At 35.7% G+C, this 13,235-nt stretch overlaps 1 protein-coding gene across 2 annotated transcripts in view; it reads right to left on the minus strand.

The window, feature by feature from the left end:
• The window catches only part of RhoGAP68F (Rho GTPase activating protein at 68F), a 72,108-nt gene that overhangs the window by 23,865 nt on the left and 35,008 nt on the right, over positions 1 to 13,235 (minus strand). For both annotated transcript variants that reach the window (XM_083126499.1, XM_083126497.1), the window contains 2 exons: positions 8,812 to 9,094; positions 2,938 to 3,156 (listed from right to left, as the gene is read on the minus strand). In XM_083126499.1, the coding sequence (XP_082982625.1) occupies positions 2,938 to 3,156; positions 8,812 to 9,094 (502 nt within the window). The remainder of the gene's footprint in view (positions 1 to 2,937; positions 3,157 to 8,811; positions 9,095 to 13,235) is intronic.

Here is a 13,235-nt window from a genome sequence, read left to right on the forward strand (position 1 = left end):
ACGATATATAATTTATGCACATTCGGCGTACATATGGAGGGGGAAAGGGGGAAATCCCCTGAAAATACTTTTTTTTTAAAAAAATGGGGTTTCGCCCCACCCCTGCCCCCCCCTCCGAAAAAAAGGATATGAAAAGTTCAAAATGCACATAGAAATTATCGCTGGCATGTAAGAAACAGAAAAATATTTGCAAAAATAATTTTAAAAAATTGTTGAAATGTTTGAAATTTATCTTTTCCCTTGAAAAGAGACGCAAAAGAGAAGTCCCTTTTCCCGCCTTTTCACCTCCATTTTCATGAAGAAAAAAAAGGTGCAAGAAACATTTCTGTTAAATACATGTGTTAGGAACAATATATAAAACAAATCGAAATTCTAGCCAAAAATAGAAAAGTTATAACGTAAAAACTATGACCTTGACACAGGGTATCTCGATCGAGATACTTGGGACCCTGAGGCTTACTTTTGGGTATCTCGATCGAGATACTTGGGACTCAAAAAGGTTAAGTTGGCAAAGTTTATTTTGCTTGATTTATTATACTGCTTCTTGTTTGAGATATAATAAACCAAACCATCTGATATGCAGACATTTCATTTTCAATGATCTTATATGCATACAACTGATTTGCAATCAGACATTCATTTATTTATTTGAAAAATCCTGAATACAGAAAAATCCATTTTACATCAGGATATCAACTGGAAAATAACTAAACAAAATAATAAGATGGACACATACACACACATGTAGCCTATATATACAACAAGAATAACAACAACTAGGGCAAGAGGAACATTATTTACTCTTCAGCTGCTTTATGCATGCCGTTTTGTAAGTCTGTTTTGATAAATGGTAGCCCGGAGCATCTTTTAATGAGTTGTAAATGGTTTGTAGCCTGTAGAGATGTGATCTTTTTTCTAAAGATAGCCTTGAAGATTTAATGTAAAAGAAGTTGTTGCATTTGCTGTTGGTACGTGGGATTCTGATATTAAGAAGTGGCAAGAGTTCGCTGGTAAAAAGTTGTCCATTAATGATTCTGAAGAGAAGTGTTAAATCTGAAAGTTGACGGCGAAGAGAAAGATCATGAATTTGCAGAGTGGATAGAATTCCATGTTTGGAGAAGTTTGCAAGGTTTGAACATCTGTGTTTGACTATTCTGGCGAAAAAAACTTACAACTTTGTTTTCTTTATATTGCTCTCTCACATGCTATTGACCAAATACAGGTACCATACTCAAGGATAGGAACAACACACATGTAAAGTAGGTTTTGAGGGCAGAAACGTGTGTTGTGTCTGTAACTCTGTAGATTAGTGCAAGTGTTTTCATAGCTTTCGAAGTTATGTAGTCTATGTGATGGTTGAAAGTCAGATTGCTATCAAAAATGACACCAAGATCCTTGTGCTGTCGTACAAACGTAATAACCTGGTTGCATAATTTGTAGGATGGTGCTATTGGATTTTAGGGTAAACCTCATTGACAACAGATTTTTCCGGATTTAATTTGAGATTCCAGTCTTGACACCAGCGTTCAATGTGTTTAAGATTGTTCAATGACCTTCTATATAGATCCACCAAGCTCTCTGCAAACTTGGAAAATATGCGAACTACAGCCTTTCTCGTAACTTTAACTAGCGACACTAGCGTCACTGCTCCTGCACCAAGGTTTCAGATGGGTTGGTGGATCTATACATGCCAGAGGCGTATATTCTAGGCTATCTGTGAAGTCCAGGCTCAGAAGAGGAGAAAAATCGATCGGAAAATGTGCATGAAATTGTTCATTTTAATAAGAAGATGATGGCATTTCAGGAGTTAGCATACTTATTTCTTAGAAGTTGTTACACTAATTGCTTACGAGTTGGCAATCTTGCTCGCTTTCTTTGAACGCGGAAGGGGTCCCGTGAGTTTAGCATGGCAGTCATCTAGTATGAATTCAGTCAGTGTTGCAAAAATGAACAAGAAACCGCCACCCTCCACACAATCAAATTTTTGTCCATTCGAACATTGTGATATAGTGAGATAGCTCAAATTCTGTATATGCCACTGATACACACAATTATGAAAACTTTTCTTTATATATCCTAAAGAATACAAAGAAAAAGAAAAACCTGCTTCACAAATTAAACACAATATGTAAAGTTATTCTTTTTCACTGAAAATATTACATCGAAACTATTTACAATAATTCATGTTGCAATACTCAACTCTGAGATTTACAAAAGCCAATTTTCCCCATTCATTTGTAAGCACTGGTCAACAGAGTGAAAAGGGTCTCTAATGTAATTTGTTCTACAGGAGCAAATTTCATGTAGTAGCTCTTTGATGACCAGAGTCTGCCAAGCTGCACTTGTTTGGACATTCATTGGTCAGTGCATAGAGTGCCACTGGCTTTCAAATCTGTAATCCACTACCATAGCTTTCACGTAGCTCCCCAATTGTCCTCATGATGCTGGGTGAGTACCAAAATTTTGGAGCTTCTACTAGGGACAGAAGGTGGAATGGCTTACATCAAATATAAAAAGCTAACCATTCAGCTAGATGGAGCTCTCTCCTTGTAATAAACATTACAAAAGACAGCTTTCCTCTTCTGAATTTTACATACACATTCATTAAACTGAATTTTCATAATGTAACCATGTTTGTTAATCTTAACTGTTATGTTCCATCAACAGTTACATTACTGTAACTGAGAAAACTTCAGGATGAAGGTAGAAAAACAGAAAGATAAAGCTTAAAATAACATTTAATTTTGAAGATAATACACCTCTATCATTTTTTGCCCCAAGAATGAAATGCTGTCTCTCAGGAACATTGGGTCAAAATGCTACCTACTCGGACAATTTACCACTTGAAGCAAATTTTCAATTATGTTTTTATTTATTATGAGAAATGTGATAAGACAAACAATAGGGAAAATGTTACTTAACTATACATATATTTACCTGATGGCAGGCCTAAATATCTGCCACACTAGTCTAATGAAATTTGTAGGGTGGACTAGATATAAAGCTTTCAGGTTCTTCTTGTACTTCCGGTCAAAGGCTTTGTATGCTTGCCATAACCATGACAATGGTGGTTTGTTTTTACTGTTCAGGCCATAGTGGAAATATACAAGACTATAGTCCTCTTCAACATACTTATCCAAAGTATACATCAGGTACCTGAAACATACCAACAAAGTTACATTCTAGCAAGAAAAAAGCATCTTAATCTGAAGTTTTAATTTAAAAAACATAATTTGAGGAGAAAATGTCTTATAGTGAACAATAAATTACAAGTAGTATAAACAGAACATCCTATAACAAAACAAATTAATACATTTCTTCATTTTAAGTTCTTACATTTTTTTTAACTTTTTGTTTGGTGTGGTTTATTTTAATGGTCTGAAATAATTCTATCAGCAAATGATCCAGAGATTCTGTCGGAATATCAGCCAGGTCAGTTCTGAATATGCTTCCGAACTTTTAAGAGCTAACACCAGTCTCATCTTCAGGGATTTAAGATGAAAGTGATGTTGAGTCTCAAAATCATATCCAGAACTGACCTGTGTGTTATCATGAGAGAATCTCTTCTTCTTTATTGACCTGTTTTTATACAAGAAAGAATATGGTATTTCATAGTGGTTAAAGAAAGTGAAGAAAAAAACTTTTACAATTAGATCTCCTTACTGTAACTTGAAGGTAATCTCTTGCAACTTGAAATTATTGAATACAGTGAAATCGCATTTATATGTTTTGCAATAGTATGTTTTTTCCCCTTAAGGCTGCATACTATTATATTATACATTTTTAACTGTGCTTGCTCAAAAGAATGCTGCTCTTGGAGTTCAAGATTTCTGTGATAACATGTGCCCCCCCCCCCCCCCTCAGTTCCTGTACAGACAAGTCACTGGCACCACAATTCCCAGCCTGTCATAAACATTACAAACAAGCTGTGAAGAAAGGGATGGGGGAAAAGGTGGGAAAAAGTTCCACTGTGTCTTGTTACCATGATATCTAAAGATAATATGATTCTTGAAGACAGAGCAGTTGCAGTAGTTTTATTGTGCAAACGAAATTGCAGATAAACGAATCTTTGAACAGTGTGACTTATCATTAGCGTGTGAATGGTTTTGAAGAAAAGCAGCGATCATACTAAACAATGTGAGCACTTTCTTTCTGAAAGTGCCATTTGAAAAAGCCCTGTGTTTCCTTTTTGTTACTATAAGATAAATTGAAGATAAAATCTATAACTGCTCAACCAGTGCATATTTTTTAAAAATTTACATCAAAATGTAAGAATGAGCAAAATGCAACTTTTTAAGTAACATCCGACAATTAAGGGTCCAGAGGGGAAGCCCAAAGTTAGATTTTTTTTTCCAAAGTTGCAACACGAGCATTACATATCTTCATAGAGTGGTCTTTTGTTGTGCTTCCCTCCAAATTTGGTCCATCTAGCATCCATAGGGCCGATTCTAGAAGTGAAATTCCAGACATTGACTCGAAGCTGGGGAGATTGGTGACCAATATCGGATAACCAAAACCAATATCGGATAACCAGGGTTGCAAATTCACTTTGTGACTATTGGTTTGGTAATGCACTTGTTCCCCTATCATAATGTAGAGTTGAAAGTTGCATGAATGAGACTGGTGCAAAAGCAAGGAAAGAGGGGGGAAGGGAGCTGTCACCTGGCATACGGAACAGGCTCCTGACAAATTTTGTCATTGGCAGAGCTTGAAAAACGTATAAAACGGGAAACAAGAGTTACGGTAAATATAAAATCGAGATAAACATCCTAATGTTCAACATGTTTTATTGCGAGGAATTGGCTGAATGGATTAAGTGGGTAAACCTTGCTTGCACTCCTTCCACTCCACCCCACCCCCTGCATCTTCACTGTCTATTTCTTGTGATTTCGTGAATTTACAATAACAATTTAGAACAGATTAGTGTAATATAGCATACTTTGGTGTACATGTAGTACTCCTTTTCTTGTTTTGTGTAGTTAACTTTACCATTTTAATTTTCTTTCAATAATATGTTTTTCTCAGTTATATGTTTTCCCCCTTCTGTCCCCCATAAAACATATAACTGAGATTTCACTGTATAAGAAACATAATTACACTACTCCAGGGTTAGTGATCACCTTGGGAGTTCAGTGGCAAGAGAGAGAGACACTGAGATGATCTCTATTTTCCTGAGAGAGTATAAAAAGTTCCATACAGTAAAAAATATACAATTCATATTAAAAGACATCCAGAAATATGATCTATAAATAGGTATTTTGATCTTTTGTTTTTCAAGAAAGTGTTTATACATGTATAGTATTCCATAATCATATTTATGTTAAATCACTAAAGTTTGGAATACAGTTTCGTGAAATTTGCCACCTTTTCTTCCAAGATGGAAAAAAAATAAAATTGAACCCTTGCAGTATAAAATGAAGCTTTTCAACATTCTGACAAAAATTAAGTATAATGTATCATTAAGAATTTGTAAGGGTTTGATTAGAAAGAAATCCATTCTGATGAAGTCTCCTCTACCCACTGTTTGGCTAGAGTATAGTCATAGTGGACAGACAGGAAAAGGTCTTCCCAGCACTACGTGGTTAGCAATTAACTTGAATTTTGTCTATTAGTATACATATAAAGGTATGACACAGTGGCGTAGCATTATAGTACGCCCGTACGCCCGGCGCTCCCAGATTTAAAATTTCAAAAATGCTTAAATGCTGTGAATAAAGTAAAACGTGACTAATTTCATATATGTTTGACCTTTCTTGGCATTATAATGGCTATTTTTCGCGATCCGCTTGCAACGCTCCACTCTCAACACTCGTTCTAGCATCTCTTTTCAATTTTCGGCATACAGGACTCCTATATTCCTTGCTGCCTTTATGGAGGGAAAGCTTCCATTTCTACAGCACGCTCGTAAATGGGCTCTCTTACGCCAGCGTACGAGAGGTCTACCGTGATTGGTTCATGTGACCCTTCCTGCCTTCTGAAGCAGACCACAGCGGCAGAATTCCTACCCGGTTCTTCGCTCTTCGCGCTCATGCAACTCGTGCTGTGTGATGCTACAATACGCAATATTGACTGACGTAACTTTACCAATCTCAAATATACTGCTTCTTAATGGCCACTGCATTGTATAATTTATCGCATGAACAGCGATGTGTATTAGAAACTAAAAGATCAACACAGTTTTTGTCAAATAAGTTGGTGAAGTCCTCGTGATAGAAATTCAGCCTGTGGCTGCTCTACCACTTAACCTGCAAAACTATTATTTTTTTATTGTATATTTTCGTTATTATCTAACTACTTAATATTGTGTGAATGGAAATGTTTAGCATTCATTTGAAAACTCTTAACATCGAATGGTCTCTGGAGAAAATTATTTTAAAATGTTTATCAGCATTCTCAAGATGTAATGAACAGTGGTCTGAATTACTAATCGGCACTGTTACGTCAGTAGTGTGTACGATATTTGGATCATCCACTCTGCTTTTCACAGTGCGCCAAGATGGCAGAGGTTCCTGGTTCGAATCCCGGCGTGAGCACGGGTGTTCTTTGTCAGTGTCCCTTCATCAATATCATCACTCATATTCATATTCGCAATTAATCAAAGGTGGTAGAAAAGCGAAGTAAAATAAACCAAATCAATTAGTAGTTGGATCGCTCACAACAATGACGTCTATTGTTGTGCAGAGGCGCTTGTGATTCAGGTAGGTTTTTAATGACTTGCGTCATGCAGAAAGATATAAAAAAAGGTATAGAACACCAGAGTTCAAAACATCTGTGGCATAGTGAGGCATCTAATTTTCTAGCTAAAACATACAATGATGATGTTTTATTGAAAACCCAGCTTACTTCAGGCAAATAATACCTGTGGCGACTAATACCATAAGTAAATTATTAAGCAAGAAAGGGCCGACTCTTCCTTCGGACTTGGCGTTCCCACTCGAAATGTCCATGCTACGCCACTGGTATGACATACTTGAATTACAAAACAATATATCCATTGTTGCTATTATTATCAAACAAAGTTCTTTGGTTCCCTGAGTATTATGGAATAGATTTTATAACTTGACTTCATAACTACTTAGCTACAGTATTTTGCTGATACATTTCACTTTAACGTGTGGCAATTACGGGTCCAATTTTGAAAACTTCCTGAAGATTACGACTTTCAAACATGTTGAATAATTTAGTTTTTTTTCTTCTTTTATTTTCCAAAATTAGGGGACAGACATGAACATATTCTTATAGAATTGTGTTTTGTTGTGCTTCCCTCCAAATTTGGTGCATCCAGCATCTATGGGGCTGACGCTAGAGTGAAATTCTGGAAATCGTTTCCGTAAGCTCGCAACACTGCTGCTCTAATGCATTATTATTTTTTCTCCAAGAAGTATCTGCCAATATTCAACGGATCTTTGCATGTCTGTAGTAATATACCACTGCTACATACTACATTTTTTAATTCACTTTGGTCTATTGTTGTGGGCACAGGGGTGCACTGAATACCAATTTTTTGGGAACATTTTCAATTTCCTTCTTGTTCTTTCATTAACTTCATTATTGTGAGATACAATGTATAAATTTTGGCTCTGCTAAAAACCCTGTCATTCTAAAATAAAACAAAACTGATTTAATCTCTCTATGACAATTAGTTCTCGAGCTATGTTTTTTTTTTCCGCTTAAAAAGTTTCTAGCCAGTGATGCTCTGTCCGCTAAAAGACATAGTTATATGTATGAATTGATTTTACCCCTGTCCCAAATAATAATAATAATAATAATAATAATAATTTTACTATACTTCCATACAAAAGTAAATTTATCTTTCTCAAAATTATATACACACACAACTGTTCCTGATATTTACATATATCATCTGTGTATAATAAAATTCTTGGTAACTGTGCTAGATTATGTTTAGTAGGAATACACTGCAAGCTAATGAACACATCATAAACAACTGAAAATGGACAAAAAAATATGTCACATAAATGCCTTAATTTTGAATCTATTTATCAGGATGTTGTTAATTTAAGGGCATGGCAAATTTTAAAAATAATTCCAACTTTTCAAACTTTCAAATCTAAAAATTTTATAGTGAAATAAATTAACCCTCCCCTTCATTTTGAAAAAAAAGGTATCTCACAATTAACAAGATAATGTCAAGTGTAAACCTTTAAAAGACGGGCAATATTTGCTGAATGTGCATACAGTTCCAACATTCAAATTAAAAACTATAAAATAAGTAGTTACATATTCACAGCCAAATATAACAAGTGAGAATGGGTTTTGTGGTTTTACATGGTTGAAGTAACAGAATACAAATCTTCACACATAATTGCATGGTTGGTTGATTCACTCTTCTTCTAACATGAGGACAAAGGCCCCTTATAAAAAACTAAAATATCTTCCATATTTGGATTCAAAGAATAAAGAGAACATATAGACCTTATCACGAACAAATTAAGCACCCTTTAAAAAAAAACAGAACTGTAAGACCTTTAAGAATGATGATGAAATGAAGGGTGAGACAGATGAGGATGAATGCTGTTCATGCTACAAAGTCGTCAACCCATGGGAAAGCACCTCCAGAGATGCAAGGGGTCTACGGTTGTTAAACATGCCACTTACACTTTGTATATAGCAGGACACAGTTAATGTTGACATGTAAGATTCATTTCCTTCAGTATGACATTTTTAAAAGTATGAAAAATAACTTGTGAATCAACCTATTGCACATATGATCCTTCCGAAAAACTACACCTCAAAATCGCTTCATTACTATAGCCTTCAATGCACCTTTCCACAATTTTGTACACACACCTCATAAATCTGCCATGGTCCAACTCTTTATTGCTTGGCAGTTTACATGCTGAAACCACAATCACTTTCCTCCCATACGTATCATCACCAACAACTTCCACTATTTCATGCCTTGCTATATCACTAAAATCTTCCTCCCCTTCTTGGAATGGATATGTCAAACTGTCATAGCCAGGAACAATGGTAGTATTTGCTAATTCCTCTTCAAAATTTTCTTCTATCGTCCCATCTGAGACTGGGGATTCAAGGTACTCTGCAGCTTCAGTGGTATCTACTTCGAGATCTGTAATGAGGTACAAAACATCAATTAGGTCAACAAGAAGCAACTAGTACTTTTACCCACTCCTGGAATCAGTTAAAAGCTGAGAATGTTCTTTGATGATGCAAATTATGTAAAACAACCACATTATTACATGGAACTCTGCTGCGAGTTGACACACAAGTTTCAAAGCAATACATTACACATATGCATAAACATACACAAACACACACGCAGTAAGCAGTACTTGATTCCTAAACATAGTTTTGTTTCAGTTACAGAAAGACATCAAGGACCATGCCAGGAAGAGAAGTACGTAAGTGGGTGGGTGTGTGTGTGGGGGGGGGGGGGAGATGAGGATGATCTTAACCCTTTGAGCCCAAGGCCATTTTCACATGTAACCCCCTTGGTCCCGAGCCGATTTTGAGCAAAATGCAGAGTTTCAATTAAATGAGTGTAGATCGGAGGCTAATTGCCCTAGAGAGATGAGTGATATACCGTTGTACGCGGAATGAACCAGAGATTCAGACTATATGAAATTTAAGCAAATCGGCATATATGTGGCGGTGGGGAGGGGGCTAACTCTCAAAATTCCAAAATTTTGGGAAAAAAATGGGGTCCCCTCCCCCCTCACAGAAAAAATAAATGACAAGTGTCGACATGCAAATGGAAATGATCGCCGACATGTAAGGAACACGCCACTGATTCAAGCTTCAAAATGCGGTGGTACACTTGGGACACAAAAGGTTAATATAGTTAATCCTTCTTTACATAGATAAGTAACTGTTATGAATTAATTATGTTTAGGGGGCGGATTTTTGCATATTTGCATGTTTTTTCCTTAAGGAAAATTTACGTATATGCTCTCAACGGATTAATCCATTTCACTTGATGTGGATTACTCTGGTAAAGTTTTATAGTGCATATAAATGCATATTTTAGCTTAATGTGCATATCATTTGCATATATTGGGAATTTGGGAGTAATTTTCATGTAATTGTTTGTTTCAAGCTTGTCTGCTTCATTTTTCCCGTTCTTTGTGTCAGCATTAAAAAATAGACCACTTTGTCTGGTCTTGGGCACTAGTTGGGTCAAGGACATTCCAAAACTCATCTCATAGCGTTGCAGTTGGCCTGGTTTCCAAGATAGAAAAATTCTTCAACCAATGACCTTTCAGAGATGTGAGTCACATTTCCAAATTCCAACGAAAATACTGGAGTCCCGTAATTTGAGGATTATCTGGTAATGTGATATCTTGATAAATCTGTGAGTGTGTGTGTGGGTGTGTGCTGCAGAAGTGAAAATAAATGCCGAAGGAGAGAAGTAACAGCATATTGCTCCAACAGTGGGTAGAAGGTAAACGATGCATTTACCACTGCCGGTGGAGTTATTTATTGCCAAGTATGCTCTAAACATGTAATACATTTCAGGTATTTAGAATCGTCTTTTGGCAGCTTAAATGGAAATTTGCTGAAATGCAAATTTACCATGCTCAAACAGAGCTTTCATTTTTGGTAAAAGAAAACATTTGTTGCCTGCGTAGGCCTGGACACTGAGATTTTTATAAACTTATGTTAATTTTTGTGGACAATGCTGCTGTTAATTTTTGTGGACAATGCTGCTGTTAATTTTTGTGGACAATGCTGCTGTATAACCTAGTGAAGAATCATTCTGTTAAGTACAAAATCGCAATACAGAAAGTAAGGAAATTATGGTCAGATGATGAAGATATGCACTATGAGCGTATTTTATTCTTAAATTAGACATAATAAAAATACAATAACTTTTTGTCATTATGTCTGTCGATGGACTGCAGCTAAATACTCTAACAACATACTGGTGAAGATTAAACATGATTTTTGGGTGATTTTCTTCACTAAAGTAGTAGTAGTGATTTGAAGTTCCAATTTTACTATTAAGGTAATTGGAAGGAGAAAGATGGCAGTGCTATAGAGACTGAGATAACGTCCGTGGGATTTGTGCACTTATTGATATATTTAATGCCCTTTTTATGGGCGTATAACACGGTCTCTGGTTTTGATAAGGCAAATTGTCACAATTATATCTCATATATAATATGCAGCACAATTTATCATTAAAAAATTATGCTTTTCTTATTCTTTGATCTAATGCTGCTGTTATGCGGACAAAGATGAAATGTCGCTGTGCATTATTTTCCATTAAATGTCACGTGACAAATAGCATTTGTTCGAGTCCCATGTTATGGTAGAGGGCCTCCCAATGGTGCAGTTGTAGCGTTATCGCCTTGTAATCAAGGGGTCCCAGGTTCGATTCCAGGTGGTTCAGATTCCATTTTAAACTGTAGGTCCAGTCCCGATTAGCCTTACTGTGCATAAAGTGGACTCAATCAATCAATCAAAACCATGTTATGGTAGGTGCAAACCAGAGATTCATAGTGCAGACGGTTTGCTGCTTAAGTTCAATATCTATCTATAATACTTTTATCTCTGTGCAAATTCTATTGCCGCCAGAAACAACCGTAAGTTAAATGTAGCAACCCAGCATTGGTTCCTTTGAATTAGCTGTTAAGGTGATGGATTCACATTTGGAGTGTTTGCAGGTTGAATCCCCGCAGTAAGCCATCGAGACCATTGTGGTATGTCTGTAGTTGTACCAATTATGATTGGGTTGTTAATGTGAATCAAAATGCAGTTAATCTGAATCTTGAATGAAGTATTAATAATATGGTAAAATTTCGCTGATAGTCTTGAACACACAAAGATTAGATTTTTTCTTCCTTTGTCCATCCAATCTCTTTTCGATATTGCTCAAAAGAAAACCGTACCAGGAGAAGTCGAGAAAGCTGAATTGGAGCAGCAGTTAGCAACAGCTTCCAGAAACCCAGGTTTGCAGTCCCTGTGACAGGTGAATTCGGTGTTGCAGGGGGAACCTGTCCAGGATTTGCCTAGGTATTCCACAACTGAAATTTATTTATTTGAAAATTCTGAATGCTGAAAAATCTACTTTACATCAGGATATCAACACAAGAAATGAAACGAACAAATTCTGTCCAGTGGCATCTTGTGAAATGGAAAGAACACTTTCAAAATACAAAGACTTTCTGAAAATCACAAGAGTCTGCCACCTGAAAACATCAATAAATAATGTCTAGTATATTGAAATGTTAATGTACAAGAATAAGATATAGACTAATGCAACGAAGAGAGCAAGGCTCCAAACAAAGGAATGCATGTAACATAACTTTGTACCATGAAACTAAAAACATTTATAAATTAGTATTTTTTGGTGATCCTAAAAAGCACAGTTTTCACACTTTAAATTCTAGAATTTTGTTCAGTGAGTTATTGGTACGTTTACTTTGCATGTAAGGTGCACAGAACCTTAAAATAGGTTGTTTTGAAAATGTTTAGTGCATATTTTGGCTATTTTTAGTGCATATAAATCTGCCCCCTACTTATGTTTCTAGGGTATAGAAAATTTGTAGTAGCACTGATATAATTTAATAATCTTTCCTGGTTCTAAGGAAGAATAACCAGCATATGTGATCTAGAGATTAACTTAGCCTGTTTTCATGGCCTGTTTTCAATCATTAGGTAGAATTCCAAATGCCTTCTCTGTTGAAAAAAAGCATGTATAATATGGGAAATGCAAAAATAACTGAAAACTTTTCATACAATGTGTATACTTTCAAGCTGTATTTTAAGTTTTACCTGTACTGCTATGAGTATCTGTTCACTTGGATAGATGCATTAGGTAAGGTCTAACAGGGTGTCTACCAAAATTCTCGACTTCTTCTTGACCTTTCCTTCGTTTTTCTTAACATTTATCTAATCACCCCCTACTTAGGTATAGTTGAAAATTAAGAAAATATATATTTCTAGTCAATGCAAAAACGCCTACCACATGGCCACTTAAGATAAAAACTGAAGCTACACTTTAACAAGAGTTTAACTATTTTATTATTATTTATTTCATTCATTATTAATGCATGTAAAAATTAATGCTTCAGACTTCATCCTGGATGGAGAATGGCCACATTACTCTTACAAAGCTCCAGGCATACAAGCATGTAATTCTTAAGAAACAAAGTAAACAAACCTTAACCACAGCTCAATACAATTTTAGATTTCCAAATATTCAATGCTATCAAATCTCAGTGCAGGTAAATTCACTATACTGTGTG

This window comes from Lepisma saccharinum, chromosome 8 (assembly GCF_977018435.1).
Source record: "Lepisma saccharinum chromosome 8, izLepSacc3.1, whole genome shotgun sequence".
Classification (NCBI taxonomy): Eukaryota; Metazoa; Arthropoda; class Insecta; order Zygentoma; family Lepismatidae; genus Lepisma; species Lepisma saccharinum.